The 18,401-nt window shown below is 41.3% G+C and overlaps 1 protein-coding gene across 1 annotated transcript in view; it reads right to left on the bottom strand.

Annotated features, from left to right (window-relative positions):
• Positions 1 to 18,083, bottom strand: part of ofcc1 (orofacial cleft 1 candidate 1) — a 79,927-nt gene extending 61,844 nt beyond the window's left edge. The window contains exons 1-10 of the mRNA XM_076080892.1: positions 18,068 to 18,083; positions 14,742 to 14,818; positions 10,077 to 10,147; positions 9,524 to 9,699; positions 6,334 to 6,438; positions 5,597 to 5,680; positions 2,654 to 2,881; positions 2,239 to 2,336; positions 733 to 819; positions 287 to 360 (exon numbers count right to left, since the gene is read on the bottom strand). Coding sequence (XP_075937007.1) covers positions 287 to 360; positions 733 to 819; positions 2,239 to 2,336; positions 2,654 to 2,881; positions 5,597 to 5,680; positions 6,334 to 6,438; positions 9,524 to 9,699; positions 10,077 to 10,147; positions 14,742 to 14,818; positions 18,068 to 18,083 — 1,016 coding nt within the window. The remainder of the gene's footprint in view (positions 1 to 286; positions 361 to 732; positions 820 to 2,238; positions 2,337 to 2,653; positions 2,882 to 5,596; positions 5,681 to 6,333; positions 6,439 to 9,523; positions 9,700 to 10,076; positions 10,148 to 14,741; positions 14,819 to 18,067) is intronic.
• Positions 18,084 to 18,401: the final 318 nt, after the last annotated feature.

The following is an 18,401-nucleotide window of genomic DNA, read 5'->3' as shown; positions in this document are numbered from 1 at the left end:
CTCTCGCTACGAGATTTGATGTGTGATCTCCGACGAAAGTGGAGGGACCGAGAATTGATGCGCCTCCAGGCCCAATGACATGGACAGATTTCTGTCACCTCGAGACACGCTACCCACAATGCAATGCCCGTCAACAGGAGAAGACATGCAGAGGACATACGACTTACATTCCTTTCTCGAATGTCAGTGGAATCGCAAATGCTTTTCACACAATTTAAAGATTACAGTCATGTGACATCAATTGTACATATGGAGAGGAATGTGAAAATGGGCTGGACTTTACCACCGAAGCAGCGTGCTCAGCCGGGGCTGTGGCGCTTCTCTCACTGCCTCGTCACACTCTCTTTGTGAATGAGGCGCCTTTAAATATTAAAGTGGATATGTTAACAAACACGGTTAATGTGGTAACCGTCATTAACATCATCAGCTAATTGACAATTTCGTGTAAACACCACATCACTCTAAATTACAATGTAAGATATTCATTTTTGTGGCTAATTGTAATGAAATATTGTTAAAAGATGAGCACTCAGGAATAAGAATGTGTGGCGGGCTAATGTTATGGAGAAATGTAACAAGAAAGAAAATGATTGGAGGACTATGTTGAGCTTGTGAAATTATCTCTGAACAGCACACAGTCCCGAAGTTAATGTCCTGTGGGCTATTATGCCTTTTAACTAAAAAAAGCAACGACTCCTTCACACAGCATATAAACAGTACACAGGCCTTTACCTCAACATTCCCAGCGAAGAAGGCCATTAGTCTCTCCTTTCTCTTTGCCCACTCCCTCCTCTTCAGTGGTCCCCTCTGAGCCGCTCGCTGAAAATCCGTGTAAACACACATGCACACTTTCTTTGGATGCCGCTTTATGAAACAGTGCAGTGCACCATAATGGCAGAATTAAGCACAAGGAGCAACTGTAATGCAATCTGCAGGCAATCGATACTGAGCCAGGCCCTAAAGACATGTAGCGTTTGATGAGTATTTCTGCCGGTTTTACATTCAGTCAGCACATTCGCACTCCCCATTCAGACGCATTGACACTGCTAAGTGACAGCGTCTCGCCCTGTAGAGGCTTTGTACGACAGAATAGAGAAAGAAGAAAAACACTATTATTTTTAAAATAGATGTGAAATCTCTGGTGGATAATGTGCTTTCAATGGGAGGTGGGTGTGGAAACAGTAGGAGAGCGCATACACATTATGGCAGAATAAGATAACACTGATCCCAATACTGATACAGTACACAGTAGACGCTACTATTATCCAGTCAGGGAGGATGAGTCAACTGTTGCTGTGGCTTCCAAGTGATGGTGAGACATTGTTGAACCATTTTTTCCCCCCAATTATGTTTACTTTCTATTCATATAATTTGATACTCCTACTCTCTTTTCAAGTGAGATTATAACTAAAAATACTGCGGATCGAAGTTCTGCATTCTTTGAACGTATGCGTTAATTTGTCGGGTTTCCTCGCAATCTAGATTTGCCAACACAATGGAAAGCCCATGTTCTTGTTGTCCTCTCCCATTTCCTTTCTGACTGACGGAATACAAACACTTGTTCTGAAAGGAGCTTCAGATCTTAACGCTGGTTCACTATATCCCTACTCCCCAGTTGGAAAATATAAAGTAGTCACGCTCTATTTTTCCTGAAAAGACTGTAAGGCGGGTAAATAAAGAAGGAAATCAGCTACTGTCAGAGACAAATATGCATAATAATGCACAACAAAGTTCAAAGGCAGAACAAAACTGTCTCCACAAATAAGTTAATTGTGTGAGGATATCCTATGTAGCATCGATTATACAGTTGAAATCCATGCACACGTTCTGAGCTGACGATGAATGAGTTATCTAACCTTGAATGAATGCGTGTTCTACAAAAGGCAATTTCAAATGAGTGCATTCAGCTGAGATTGGGACCATGTGCACTGAAAATGAAATGCAGAACTTTTATAAAGGTAGCGGTAGTGGGGGGGAACAAAAAGGTTGGGGACAAAAAGAGGACCAAATATGGAAAGAAAAAAGAAAGAAAATTAGTAAGCCGAGTACGTAACACACCCACATATCCCTATACACATAGGCATGTGAACAGACAACATGGATAAATGTACACGCACACACACACGCACACACACAATGGCCATTAGCCAAAGCCACTGATACACAGCATAATGGACATGGCTGATGTGCTGGTGAATATGGGATGATGACACAGATATTCCTCTTTGTAGCCCTGACCTGCTGCAGTGAAAGGCTGCCAAGCGTGATCATGTCAGGCCGCACACGCTCCCTCAGCTGCTGGGCGTAGTGGGGGATCACCTCCTCAGCTGTGCTCGCTGCAAGAAATAATACAGTGGCATCACAAACCTTATAATATGTATCAAAAAATATATAATGCGACTGCAGCATTATGCGGAAGTCTTTGAATATAATGTTATGTGTCTTATCATGTCCACCAATAAAATCGGAGGGAATAAAATAGTGTCCAGAGACAAAGAATTGCATGAAAATGTACACAACTTCCTGGAATGATTCCCTGCTAGCTTTATGAATGTTCAAAGGAAATACATGTTATTATCATACTAAACTTAATAGTGTGATATTAAGATAATAAAAAACAATATATAAAACATAAATAAAAGCATAGCATTACTTTTTACAGTGCTTCCTCTGCCCATTACCATCCTCCCTGCTTTGAGTCCAGCCTCTCCTCCCAGCCCAGCACTACTAGCCCCAGCCTGGGTTTTGGCAATGGTATGGGCCTGGGAGGGCCTGGAGCCCGAGGCTTCACCACCACCGTGGAGCAGCAGTCGCCGCTGAAGCACCGGATCACCCGCCTTCACCTCCAACACCTCCTCATCCCTGGAGGCTGGCAGCGTACCTGGAGAGATACGCATCAGTGGGCATGCACACACACACACACACACACACACACACACGCATACACATACTGATGGATGTGCATACTTACCACATCCAGAAACAGGCACACATGTATATACAGACATTTATGCAGGTTGGACAGTGGTGTACTCTGAAACAGCAACTCACATGAATACAATATGAACATTCACAAAACTAAAGTATCATATTCAGGCCTTAAATCCTCATCTTGACATATTCATATTGGAGACAAGACCTTAGTTCTGCACAAGAACCACAGTAGCCTGCTTGGCTATTCTTTTGCTAATATGATCGCGGTTGTTTATTCAAGCAAAGTCTGTGGTTTTTAGATAAAGATATCTCATAACATTTATTCAAACTCAAAAAAAAGATTTGACCAAATACAAGGAAGGTTTGTTAATCTTAAGAGCAGATGTAGAATAGGATACATGAGGCTGAACTGAGGCTTTACTCTGCAAGGAATGAAAAGGAAGATGTGGTGTTTTTGTTGCTCATGGCTGTAAAGCTAGTTAAATTGTGAACAACGGGCCTGTACATTGAAAGAAAGTTTGTCTTCTGCACCATATGTGAACTAGTTTTTAGTTAGCAACCTAGAATTCATCACTGAAAGCAGGGAAGCATAATTTACAGCAGCTAACCTGCTTGCTTTGTGTCTTTTCAGTTTTGCCGCACCGCTTCGGTAGAAAGCAAAGAGGTATTCTTTTGAGCATCTGCGTATTCAACGTGTGCAGTCCAATATGCACAACAGCCAAAGCTGTTACCACTGACTAACGCTTTCCACATAGAAGCTGATATCAATGCCCAACGTCTTACCGGGAACTAGAATGAATAGAATACCATTCTGTGTTCTTTCATCTCCAAGCCAAGGCAATAAAATGTATCACGATAAAAAAAGGAAGAACTGAAGATCTCAGACAGACAGAAGGGATTTCTCTTGGAATTTCTTTTTTTGAGAAAATGTCTACAGCACTGGCCACTGTCCATTTCATTAATACTTTGTCGTATTCATGCTCTTTCTTGTGAAATGTGCATGGTGCTTTATGTCAGGCTATAGAAGCGAAGACAAAAGCCTGAGAAGCAGTCACGAAATGTCAGGATCAGTACTGACATACACTGCTGCGCTGGCTGTGCGGCTGCAAAGAAGACATGGGGCCTACACCGGTGGGAGGCATCCATACAACAGCATAAGGTGATTGTCACGAAGCCTATTGTAGCTTGGTGAAGTGCTTACTGGCAGTCACCGCAGTCGGACTCCAACGGTACAGAAGTAGGAGCTCTCTCTCTCTCTTCCTCTCTCTCTCTTCTCTTCCCAGTCTCTCAGCCTATTGCATGGAGGAACTGTTAATCCAAGATCCTCTTTACTTTTTCGGCGGGATTTCATGAACATTCCAAGACAATGGACGGGGCTGCTAATCTCGGTGGTACAGCTAAATCCAAGACAATGGCAAATAATACAAGCCGGGTAAATTCTACCGTGTTGAAGCGGGCCTAAACCCATCACTTGTGCGCTGGAATTACAAGGGAGATGTGCGTCATGTCAACAGGATCTGGTGCGACTGTCTTCAGCCAGAACAATGCTGAGCTTAAACCACCTCAATGTTGCCAGGTTGGCTACATATTTAAATAAAACTGAGCTAATGAGAAAAGGCACGCCTACTGTGAGACAATGGCTGTGCTTGGAAAGCTGACTCCAAGTGACGGTCCATTTCTAGTCTTATTCTTTGTTCCACGTTAGTGCTGCTTTTAGTGTTGGTAGCATCACATTTTTGTCTGGGTTGTTTATGATTTCACTTGTTTATGTCTTAACCTAAAGATACTGTACCTTTAAAGCTCCACTTAAATGGAAGTTAGAGCGTCTTTGGTTTCTGTTAAGGTGTCAAATGTGTGATGACTCGTCCTGCACTCAGGGGCGTTTACAAAAAAATAATCCAATCAAATGAGACTTTGGGCGACTGGCTGGCCATGGTCATAAAAAAACAAACTTCACCTTATGTGCACCTTTCATCTCTCCCTCGTCCTCCTCCTGCATCTAACAACAGTTGAGTGAGGTGTGTGTGTGTATGTGTGTGTGTGTGTGTGTGTGGCAAACCAACAGTCCTCTGTCGCTCAGTATCACGCTAAAGCACGCCCATTTTTAGTTGCCAAATATAATGCAAAGGATTTGATTTAAATCCCTTTTGTAAATGTACACCGCTAAAATATTTTGTTTCGCTGTGAAATACATCACAGTACAGGAGATGAAGCTGCTCTAACTTCTGTCTCACTGGGACTGTCATTGTTTCAAATGGGGACTTTTGCAATTTTGTTTCATGATGTTAAAACGTGAAGTTGTATCAATACATCACCATGCAAATTAAAATATACATCTGGTTTTAAAGTTTGGAAATTAACAGCATTAACCAGCAGTTACACATGTGACCAGATATGGATATATGTTGAAATCAGATACATTTTTCTAAATCAGGACATGTCAAGTAAACAGTGCTCACAAGGAATTTAATGAACATTATAGGACCCAAAATGTAAAAGAAAAATCTTCATTTAAGTAATGCAAAAGTAAAGCAATTGTTCTAAATTAACGCAATGTAAAGGTAAAGTAATTGTTCTGAGTTAAAGTTGTAAAAATTGGTATTTTTGGCAACTGTGTCCTAATTACCAAGATACAGGAGTACAGTTATATGGGGATACATACCAGGGATATTTATGAAGGTATCCTCCTCATCCAGCAATGCAGACATTCTTTGATACAGTCTGTTTTCATCCGCATTCAATACTGCTACAAGTCAAAACAATTATAAAATGAGTACACCCTCAAAGGTGCCGGGACAATTACATGCATTTGTGTGCTTCAAAATTACTTTCCATTTATCAGACAAGTCAATCTAAACCACATCTTAACATGCAAACCAGAGACATTAGCCGTGGCTGGAGAGGGGTGAAACTCAAGTGTATGCAGAGGGGTAATGAAATAGGAGCATTAACATGCCTGTTAGCCGGCCTGTCATCATGTGATGAGATTTGGTTTGGCAAATCCTTTGATATTACACGGCAGTGATATCCAAAAGATACAGGTGAAATGGCTTCTCCATTAATAGCCATGTTTCATTATAACATGCATATTACTTGGCTCCCAAGAGCTCGCTTTTAATAGGCCTACTTTAGGAGTGGGCTGCAAACTATTGATGTGTGCTCTGCGTGTGTCATTTGACAGGGGAAAGAAAGAAAAAAAATACACGGTGAAATGAAAGCTGACCAACGATACGTGACCTTCGTCAATGACAGTGAGTCGGGCAGCCAATCTGGCGATGCCATCACTCGGTGTATTTACATAGACTGTCCTGCCGTCACAAATGGCGGCCTGCTACCAGTGATCTCTCTCACCTCGCTTTAATGAACCGAGGAGAACCATTATGACGGTGAATGACATACTTAATTCCAGCTCATCTTCAGCGCTGACCCCAGCCATCCTGCAATGCCTTGGGTCCGTCTGCTCAGCCGACGACGGGTCAAAGTAATTTCGGGCACGTTGATTTCCTGTGGAAAGTGCGAGAGGGGAGAGAAAGAGGGGTTGGGAGTTGGCAAGCGCGGGGGCGGGGAGAGGGGAGTTGTACAGGTTCAGGTTAGTGGTTATTAGAAGCACATGAAGCGAAATGTTAATTTTGAAACCCACACTGTCGAAGGGCAGGGGCAGCGGCTGCTACCAGATAAGGCAGAGCCGTGATGAGACAGGGAGTACAGAGGCAGAAGGAGAGAACTGGGAAAGAGACTGCTGGGTTCCTCGGTGCGACTCTGCGCGGCCTGCGGTGCTCTGGGGCCTAATTAGCATGCCGCAAAAGGTCACGGCAGGCAATCTCTTAAATACAACTGCCATATGTTTGCCGTGTTCAAAAGGAACTAATGAGAAAGTCTACAAGCGCAAAAGTACCTGGAATTTCAAAGACAATACCTTCTAAATACTCCGAGGTCAGCGGCCCAGAGGACCGGGCAAGTTTGGAGGAGCAGATCCAAAGGAAAATAACCTGAGCCCATGTCTCATTGACTTCTTATTAGCAACCATTGACCTATGGGTATCAAGTCTGCTCCGCAGAGTTTATGGGAATCCAATGGCTCCAGGGCTCTTTCTATTAAGGGTACACCCCACCAAGCAGCTTTCTTAACCCCAAATCATTCTCATTACAGGCCTTGAATATTTCACTCCAATCTAAATTGCTTTACTTGTATTTCTCAGGTTGTGGGGCAAAAAAATAATAAAATGCACGGTGCATTAAATCATGTCATATATTCCACACAAGGGTCGCCTTTATAGAAGTCTGTGGGTATCGGCGCTTGCTTGCATAAAAATGTGAGTAAGCGTGTTTGCACAGCAGCACCACTGGCTCACTTGGCCGCTACCCGAAAATAAAGCTCACTGGGATTATTTGGTGGTCATATTAAATATCTTGCAGGAGGTTTCCACACACTGTCTTTACTCTAAGTTAAAGAGTCAAGAGTGAGAAAATTATTAAAAAAGGAGGAGCCGCATGACACCTCGACGGCGCCATAAATTGACTGTGAAATTCACATGTTAAATCCCTCTACATCGTTAACAAAGAGTTTGAACAATTTCTCTGCAAATAGCTCTGAGGTTATGAAACCCTTTTTTCAAACACAAATTTGCATAATGGCGGTGGCTTCGTGGATCGCCTTTTGAATCATATCTGTGATTTACCTAAATAGTCTGGCTGTCCTCCAGTCCGTCTCTCTAATGAAAATTTCAATTCTCTGTTCTCATATGCACATTATCAGTAACTAGAAGCTCTTGGCAGCCAGAGTTACTGCTAACGGGGAATGAGAGATGATGTCGGATTTTGGTTAAGGCCAAATAGAAGTGTCACAAACATGGAACAATCTGCCTTTGTGATCTTCCAATAAAAGGCACACGAGTCACTGAACTGTTGCTCATTTTGTGCTAGAGATTTATAGTTTGTTTGTGTAAATCATATATTCAGTGTAATTACCACAAAGATATTAAGTTATAAACACACAGCGTGTGATATATATATATATATAAAATGCCCTTTGAGACATGCGTGTAATAAGAGGGTGTACGTGGACTTGACAGAGCCCTGTTAATAACAAAAACATATTCATATAGTGACTGTGCTGATGTGAAATATTTCATATTTTCCTGAGTTCTAATATCATTAAACTACCATATGGTTAAGTTCATTTTGTATGCTTTAAGGGTATGGTGAGTGGCCTAATTAGCATTTCCAATTAATTGAACAAAGAAGAAGAGAGGAAAATCAGTAACTTCCCTCATCAGCGTCAGCATGTCAATATCTGTTTGGAAAGAGTCTGTGTCGGTGCACAGAGAGACAGTGGATCCTGTTTCCCCAATAATACTGACTCTTCAGAATTAGGCTTAGTTGTGTTTTCTTGATTTGATGAACCGTATTCCTTCATTAAAGGGATAGTTTTACTCTCTTGAAGTGGGGTTGTATGAGGTACTTATCCAAAATCATTGTAAACTGAAGAAAAAAACAATACCTGTTTAATAGTATGCTATATTATTAGTATTTTCACCACTTAATCTCGCCGTCAGACAGCCCTTTCCGACGGGAAACTGATCTCAAAGTGAATCTGTGTTCTCTTCAAAGCCACAAGACTTAAACAATACAGTAAAGTTTCAATTTCAGTGCGGTTTTCCAACAAAAATATGAAAGGGAAGCACGCTTGACTGTAGATAATACACAGACGATGGAAAAGTATCTCATACATCCGCCACTTGAAAAAACACACACATATATAAACAAAACAGAAACAAAGATGATGACTGGAATGTTTGATCGCTTTGCTCAAGCCAGTATCTTCAGCCAATGAAGAAGACGTTTTAATTACTTGTTTAGATTTAACATTAGTCTCCTATATCATATATTTATGGTCTGACTTTCTGGACCTGATGGAAAATATGTTTTGCTCCCATGACGGCCAGTTCCACGCACCACGGTGAAGTGCAATCCTACCTCTTGTGCATTAAAAACGTCGTAACAATAATTGATAATAATTGCTCGCCATGCACAGCAAAAGCAAAATAAATCACATTAAAATCAAGAATCTTACATGTGACTCATCTCTGAGAAAACTGGCACGCTCGCAACCTTGAACGCATCCTAATTTACCATCCCATTCCTCAAGAGTTCTCCCTGACATACTGAATTATAAGGGGGCATATTCGTATGCCTGATTGGCCTTAAGCCGTGTTTCGGGGGCGTTGTGAGTACACCACACAGACAGCGGATCGGCTTGGTAGCGTAGTAGCGTATGTAAATGCACTCTCCTATGACTCCAGCCCACCACAAGGCATGTAGCCGAGAGTGGGAGTCAAGGCTGATTGTGTCGAGGGTACTTCTAGATAGAGATAGAACACCCACTACTGTAGCGTTCTCCAGCGGAGGAAGAAGTTATACGAGGGTTGCTTGTTAGGACACGCTTGCTTTGGAATGCAGGGACCAAGGGCCCCACGAATGGAGAGAGGTAGAGAGAGAAAGAGGAGAAGAAAGAGGGAGTGAGAGAAAGGTTAGATCAGGAACACAACTACTGTCAACAAATTTGAGGCTAATGAAAAATGAAGCTTCACCTCTTTCTTTGGCAGGGGCTTGCAGCTCCATTTTTTTTGGGTGAGCTGCAAGGGTGCTATCTGGCCTGTCACCTCGAATTTCTCTCCCCAGCCAAACAGGAGGAACAGAGAGCTCGGTGCTTCCTCCTCCATCGAAGGCTGGGTTGTCTATGCCCACCAGAGCTGCTCTCTCCTCTCTCCCTGACAAAATAAGTAAGAACATAAATACAAATACAAACACTGACACGAAGGGGCAATACAACCGTTAGGTCAAAGTGACTCGTAAAATAACAAAGCACATTTATTGGCAGCAAAATGTTTCTATTGGTGATTTGTCTGTCCCAAAATGTTCAAGCGCATCCTGGTAGAATGACACTAAAACACAATTAGGTTAAAATTAAATCAGAATCCTGCAAAGGAGGAGGAAAAAAAAAAAGAGAAGAAGAAGAAATGATTAAAATAATTACAAATTGCGCCCTGACAAGCAAGAGCAAAATTTAGCCCAAAGCCATTTGTCTGTAATTAGTTAATTAATCCTTACACAAATTATGAGCAATAACTCATCAAGCAGGACTCACCCATCAGAAATTCAGCCGACTTGGATTTCTTCTGCTTAGGTTGCTGCAGAGCCTTCTGCTGTAACTTCTGGAGGGAAATTGTTAAATGAATAAATTAGCTGCAGAATGAAGATCATCATTTATGATCCGCAACTAACGCAGTATTTTAAATATGGGACGACACTAAAATGTCATTTAATTTACATCGCCGCTAAAGGGGTCAAGCACTAATTGAACAACAGGAGTGGAAAAGAATTTAATCATAAATAGATAAGAAAAGTTGACATGAATGTGTAATGAAGGTCACATTAAAATACTTCCTCCCTGTTTCTAAAATGAATGGGCAACAACACTCTCTCCTGGAGAATTATGCATTTTTTTGCACAGGCTGCATGAGAGTACACAGTCTTGGTGTGCAAATGAGTATGGAAATCCAGGCACACTTCTCATTACTTCCATTCACATGCACTCAACCTAAAAAATCTCAAAGGAGAGACAAAAATAGTCTTTAAATAACACCATGTCAGGCCTCCTTGTGTGCTGTACAGCTTGGAGGATTTTGAATATAGTAATTTCAATTTAGAATTCATGTGTAAAGCATGATTACAACAAATGCAACGTAAAGGTGATTCATCTATCTATATACATATACACACACACATATATATATATATATACATATACACACAAATACATATACACATATATGCAAAGTCAACACTATTTTGACTTGTAGGTGGTCTAAATTGGCATGAATGGAAAGAAAAAGGAGGAATGTATGTAAGCAAGTATGGGTTCCTTTGAAAATCAAGAGTATGTGGAAACAATCTCTGCAGTCCCACATTTCTCTCATTTCTGCGGACAAGCCGAACAATAAGAAAGCTGAGGTAAAAAGGCATAAGTAGTTGTTTTTGTTATGGATATGTTTACATAAGGATGCGCCATATGAAAGAGCTCTGTTGCTCAAAGCGTATGGAGCTTTTTTAAGCATCGTTTTATGCAGATTTCAATGATGAACTGTGCTCATGCCCATGAACAGCATGTATTTGTATACAATATTTAATTTCAAAGGCAAAATCAAGGGGCAGAATGGGTGGTGGGGGGGGGGGGGGGGGGGGGGGGGCTTATTTCAACTGTAAATGACAGAGCAATTAAAATGGAGAAGGACTACTTGCAGACCAATCTGGTAAGAGGAGTTTTTGTAAATCTGTTTTTACATTCAACAAGCCCTACAGCAAGACATTCATTTATACCACTGAGATTAATGCTTATCTAATTGTAACTTATTTAAAAACCATTTTCATTTCGACTGGGTACCAATCAGTTTTTCTGAGTTTCACATGCGGAGTGTGAGACTGGCAAATTCGACATCAGTGATGATTGTGTCCCTGTGTTTTCCTCCACTTTCTTATTTCCATTTCATCAGACACACCTTTTCTGCAAGACAAATATTGTTTGGGTGCATATGCAAATTGAGAAACTCCCTGAAACAATTATGGGAAAATGAATCAGGTAATTTTACTAATTAAAAAAGAAAAAAATTGCAAACAATCACCATTTGCTCTGTGTGATACCAGGCCAGTTTAACGTTATTGTGTTGTAAACTGAAGCTGTTATTTAAATAAGCGACATGACATTTGCATTCATTAAATGTTATTTAAAGTTTGACTGTTAGTGAAAAACCATAAAGAATGCTTTTAAAATAATGTTCCTCCTTAATAAATTCTATGTTTACTGCACATACTGTGGAGGTTATAGTTGGAGTCGGTGCATTATTTTGCCACAAGTAATTAATCATCAAATTAGAACAATGAAGGAGGATAACACTCCTTATTTGGTAAATTATTGCTCTTGCCCTGAGGACTAAAGGCACTTTGGAGAGATCAAAGGAGAAATCACATTTTTATCTTCAGGCTATTCAAATGTATTTTGTTTACTACCTCAATTAGTGAACATAATAATCTCGAATATCATCTTCCCCTTAACAAATGCTTTGAATAGCTGCCTGTACATATGTATAGTTCAACCTCCAATTTCACATAGAAATGTTCAAGAATATTACTTAAGATGTTTCTCTTTAAAAGTTGTTATAGTCCTTTTATTCTTTCGCTTATGTAATGTTCATATCAGTTCACACGAGTTCTCCTCGAGGCGCAGTTTTTGTTTTGGTCTCATTTCTAACAGTGCCCATGTTTCTCACTATGCAAAGTAAATTAGCTCCATGTCCTGCAAATGCCAATAGGTCCTCTGATTACTATGAATGTATTCTTGCTTTAAGTTCAGTTACAGTGGGGGGGAAAACACACACACACAAGTAAACACACAAGGGAAAGTACACAGAAGGAGTACAGTACATACACCCCAGGCCTAAAGCTTTGGGTCATTGTCACTAAAAATCGAATCCACACAGCGCCATGTGAGCCTCTCTGTCTGGAGAGCTAAGAAAAATGCCTGGTTCTCATCTCGTTCCCTAGACCCCACTGACATTGACAGCATGCTCCTTGTAATACACGGACTGTTGTTTAATGTGCCATAACCGGATGGAACATGCAGATGCTGCAATTCAATCCTGGGGAAAGAATAGGATCGTAGAAACTGGATTTCCAGAGGTAGGAATGGCAGTTCAATGCCACTGTGATAGCAGCAGTGTAAACGGGCCCAGTGCAATGCTAACACTTTTAAGATTCCCTGTCGACTTTGCACATTAATGTTAAATTCACGGTGCTGCGCCAAAATCCAGTGCCAAGAAATTTGGGTACATTACAACATACATATAGAGTAACGCAATAGCCCCTGAGTTCATTGTGGTGTCATCTGACAGCATCCATGCGTGCCCCCTTAAGCCATCACACTTTCTTCATTTCACTGTGCGGCACACAAACTGCTTATTTTGCCGTCAACATGAGAAAAAAAATCATTTATAACTGGTGTCAAAAAATAAATAAAAATCATGACTTTTTTTTCTCTTTCTCTCTTTTTTTTTTTTTTTAAATGTGATTGTTGTCAAAAGGAATTGAGCACAACAATGCCTTGTTCAGTTCTTGTTGCATTCAAAGGCATAGCTAGAAGGGCTTGGGGAAGACCGCTCGCTGCTAGGGGCTGGTGGGCACAGACCAGCTAGAAAGTGAATTTTGCATACTGTACGGATCATCGCCCAGTTCAGCCCAGTCACATTGAATCTGCCGTCAACCAATTGTGCTTCATGAAACCGTCAGCCCTCATTTACGTCTGCCTGTTTTCTTTCCCCACGCAGCTGTAAACAAGGCCCCAGCTTTGAGCCGTCTTCCTCCGTCCCTGCGCGCGCTGCTTGCCTCGTCTTCACAGAGCGACTTGCAGCTTCCCTTTCTGGACAAGCACCCTGTGCGCTAGGCATAGGAGTCAAGGGCATGAGTGTTTCTGGAAATGACAAGAGTTTTAAGAGCTTTACATAGAGACCCCTGCACATATTTTGTCTCTCCCTTCAAAAAAAAAAAAAAAAAAATCTATAACATTAGGTTTGTGTTTGTTCTCAGGCTATTCTGCCAGCAGAGTGGCATTGATCAGAATTTGAATGTAAATGAGTGTGCAAGTGAATAGAGTCATGTTGGCCTAATATAAATATATGTGTGACTAAATGTCATAATGGGGTGGTAATAAAAGGATAAATGACGTAATAAAGATGAGACTGACTGCCTTGCTAAATCAATAGACATAAAAGTGGATTTTGTTTTCATGTTTATAAAGTCTTGTTTTATCTATCAACATAATAGCAATGACCATATCAATAAAATGTCACAGGAATAATGAAAACATCTACAAAGCGTCCTTATTTAAATCACTGCAGATAAGGTCAGCGTTTTGTTTCAAAGGCACACAAAGCCAGTTCTACCCTTAAAATGTGAAGCCCTCTTAATTTATGGAAAGGCCTTATATGTGCACGGTAATTGTGACCCACCAAACTGTTTCTTATTAAACAACAACCGCGTCAGTTGGTGTAGACAGAAAACATAATTAGTATTCAAGCTTAATTAATCTACGCTGGCCCCCTTTAAGTGAATTAGTCAATTATTTATGCATGTGTGCTCCTTTGATGCTAACAGATTATGTATGTTACTGGAAAAGAACCTTGGAAAAATGAACTTTGAAAACTTTCCACCATAAAATGTCACTACAGGCTTCTGCACCGACTTAAAAATGTCAGTGAAGACCATGAACGGAATGATTATGCGGAATGATTATGAAAAATAAAGCTGAACTTAACTGTGAAACTTGTACAGATTCTCATTATGGAAAAAATGCCAGTGCCAGTCGAGGAAAAACGTTGCAGTTCATTGTCCGAAATCCAGAGCAGAAGATAAAATATATCAGCCAAATATGTACCGTTTTGTGTGCCCTAATCCTTGGAATGGAAATCTAACACAGGTCGGATCAAGGTCTTTCCTGGGATCATGGGAACTCCTTGGGATTTTCAAGAGCCTTTTTGTTTTTACCCTTGAGAACCAGGCTCTGGCCTCTGCACCCTACAATCCCCCATTGAGAACCCAGAGGCAGCGCAGAGGAATGCTAAATGTCAATGGTCAGACTGCACCAGCACCTTCAGTGAGAGAGACGGAGGTACAAGGCCTGACCTCCCTGCGTTCAGCTACGCTCTGCTATGAGGGGGGGGGGGGGGGGGGGGGGCCAGAAGTGAAAACTGTACTCACGCTGCTGAAGGTGTCCATCTCCACACACTGCAAAAGATCACCACTGGCTGACCCGGATCGCTGAACAATGGCAAGGCCTGCAAAACAGAACGTGTGAGAAAACATTTAAGATAAATACGATGTTGTATGGCCTCCAATAATCTGAACGGCACGTGAGGAGAATATGTTATTGACATACAACCCAAACTTTAAATTTGCCTTACAATTCAAAGTGTGTTCATGTCATTAGAGCTCTTTCAATAGCTTACTGTGCAGCACTAAATCCTTCCTTCCATGCCGCGTTACACTATCGCTCCCCTGCTTGTGTGTTTAAACCTGTTATCTCTGCAATGCATCTCGGAGAATAAAAAAGGACAACAAACACCATTTATTATCACAGATAACAAATTATTTGCCCTGATTATTCAAATAGTGTATTCATTTACATCCCATACAATATCATTTGGTATTTTGATGGTCTTTTTCCTATGGTAATTCACATGGCTCGCACAAGTTTCTGCTGAAATAGCAAAACAAACCCCAGGCAAAATGTGAAAGATTATCCCATACCATGCGAGCTACGATGAAACGCTATACTTTTTCACACTGAACACTACTCCACTGGGTGTGATTGAAAAACATGTAAAGCTATTGAATCTGTGGTTTGTATATGTGAGGGGAAAATGAGTGTTGTAACAAGTGGGCCAGTGTTTTTGTAATTGTTTCAAATTACACTCGGCGTAATAACTCAGTGAAAGCAGAGCCAGTGTGCGGTCCGTACACATTAACTAGGCAAAGACCACAGGATATCCATGCACCTTATCGCGGCCCACGGAGAAACTTGATTGTGTAAACAACTGTGGAGACTAAAAACGCCTTAGCTGCATTTCCAGCTGTGTCTATTTGTGTCCAATGGCGCTTATCACCAGCGACACAAAAGAAGGACAATACTTTTAGATAAAGAGGTACTTTGCAGCATTTCCTGTACATGTGTATTTTATTGAATTAAAGACGGCTTTAAATTCCTGTTTTTAATTCGTTATTAATAGGGATGTGTGAGAATGTGTGTGTGTGTGTGTGTGTGTGAATGTTTTATACAGGCTGTAAAAGCGTGATGCTGTGAGAAACATAAGTACATAAGTTGTTAAAACTGCACTCCTGCCAAATACTGGCTCCCTAACCAATGAGATTGCCAACATCATTGTTAACCACATAAATGTCTGACTCACTTTTCAGCTCGAGGTTCAAGCCTTCTGTCAAAAAGTCGTATGCAGATTTTTACAGTACGTGCAACAAACCCCTAAAGTCCTACACGGTATGATGGACTTTGCTGGACTTCAGTTATTACCGATCCAAAGAGAGCCATGTTTGAGATCACTGCTGTGTAAAACTCTCTCACAGACGTACTAAACAATACACCCATGCAAGTATACGCACTGCCAACCACAGCCGGCATGCAGCAAAATACAGGGTTTTCCTTGCAAATGTATTTGTTTCTGACCCGTATATACGCCACAGCACTGTTTCCTCGTTTGATCTGAGCAACATGCCGGGAATAAGCGTCTGTGGTTGGAGTTTAACCGCAGAAAGACAAAACCGCCGTCAATTGATTGCTGTTATCTCAGCAATATGCCTGTACATGACTTTTTGTAGAACTACTTTCCGCACAAACCAGTTTTAGGGTTTTCATAAGTATGCAAAAATCGCCTTAAATTAATCCATTGCTGTTTGGCCTTCTGTGAAACCCCCCAATCCCCTTTTTTTAAACGAGTACAATGAATGATGAAGTTATTTAAAATCCCTACAAAGTCTACAAATAATGACAGTAGGAACCAAAAAACGGACCTACTTTCCAAATAACAATAGTTATGAAGAAAGCAAGTGTGTACATTGGTCCCCCAAAATGACATGCCACTATATTTGACCTGCGAATAGATTTTTTTTAACCCCATCTCCCTCTCCTGCCCTGAGAATGACCATCCCCTCTGTCATCTAGTCAGCTAAACTCAATCGACCCTTAATCCAGAATGACAGTGGGGTCTGTGTTGCACCAGACGAGGCACTTCCCCTTTTCTATGACATAGTGCGACCTGAAATCTTTGCTTGACATTCTTTTTCTTCCCCACCAACATGGATAAGGGATGTAATTCAATAGTCACAGAGGGACAGGGCTACCGCGCACCAAAGACTATTTCATTTGCTTGTGGACAGAGGCCTTTTCTTAATGTTTGACAACAGCCAGTCTCCCTGAAGACACAGAGTTCACACAGCTGACGATAAGGGTAGAAAAAGGGCAGACTCTTTCTACTTCGCTGGGCAGTGGAGACGTTTTGCATGCGTATTTGCTCTAAATGTCCTCAACAAATGCTTTTATATCAGCAGTGCACTGTGAAGGGAACAACAGTGGAGTATTTAGGAGTGAATTCATGCAAGTCTTCTACATTGTATTTATGGGAATAAAGGGTACATTGCTCAGGTAACGCCTTTCTAAGTACACTTCAGAATGTAACTGCGTCCTACTGGGTTAGAAGCCACATTTATTTCCAATAACTGGCACATTATATTAGTAACCGTACACATGCATGTTGTTTTTGTTAAGAATCAAATGGTGTTTTACCTTGTGAGGCCCGGATTCTTCCTCTTCATGGTCAGCTACACCTCAGTCGTCAAGGTGATGACGACGCGGTCCCTAACAACACACACACACGCACACACACACACACATGTACACGTCGTCTCAGGTAACCGCCTCATATTCACTTTCACTCACTGAAACAGAAAGCACAAGAGACAGTCTGAATTAGATTATACACCTCACAAATGCATACAATACGTCATTTAGATCTCAGGTTTCTACCCGAGTATGTTATAAATTAACTTGAGCAAAAGGAAAATGGTACTTTATTGATAGAAGCAGGAAGTGTGTGTATTTAAATCCGGGGAAGGAGAGATATCTGACCAAAACTATAACCGTTGAGTTGTGCCAAGATAAAGTTTCATCCGTGTCAATCTCTTCTCCCAGAAGGCATCACTGCTTTTGTGTTTTAAATGCGCCTTCATTATTAATGAGGAGTGTGGGATAGCTTCCCTTCAAAGAGACGCTCACTCATTGTTTCACCAGAGCCAGACATATTACGCCTATTACGATGAACTCCCCCAAACTGAAGGTAAACTCACACTGCTTTGTAAACATCCATTATGCAGGATATGACAATTCACACTAAAGCCCCCCCCGAATGCATTATTTAGAGTGAACAAACGAATGTGCCCAGCCAAAGACAACCCAGCAAGCTTTGCAGCGGCTGTGAAGAATAGGTGCAGAACGCCCGGCGGATTGGCCCGCTCACGTTCGGCATCCGGCATATTAACACTAATGTCCCCCTTAGAACAGATCATGGACTAAACCTAATCCATCCCTCCGAACAAACAAGCCAGACCGGGCTTTATTTATGACAGCAAAGCCATCAGGCCATTGGTGGCCTTTTCGACTGAGGGAGAGAGATTGCTCGTGCGTAATGGGAATGAATAGTCCTCGTTTTGAAAGATGAAGTTATTGTTTTATGTCAAGTTCATGATTGGTGCTGTGAATTCTGTTCTGTTCAAGTGACCCATGTTACAATGTCTCCTTGATTATCCCGCAATGCTGAAAACAATCAGGAGTTAACAAGGCACAATAATACA

Source organism: Anarhichas minor, unplaced genomic scaffold, assembly GCF_050575085.1.
Source record: "Anarhichas minor isolate MPS153535 unplaced genomic scaffold, ASM5057508v1 ptg000074l, whole genome shotgun sequence".
NCBI classification, from domain to species: Eukaryota; Metazoa; Chordata; class Actinopteri; order Perciformes; family Anarhichadidae; genus Anarhichas; species Anarhichas minor.
The sequence above is the reverse complement of the archived record's forward strand: the minus strand, read 5'-3'. Positions and strand labels throughout refer to the sequence as shown.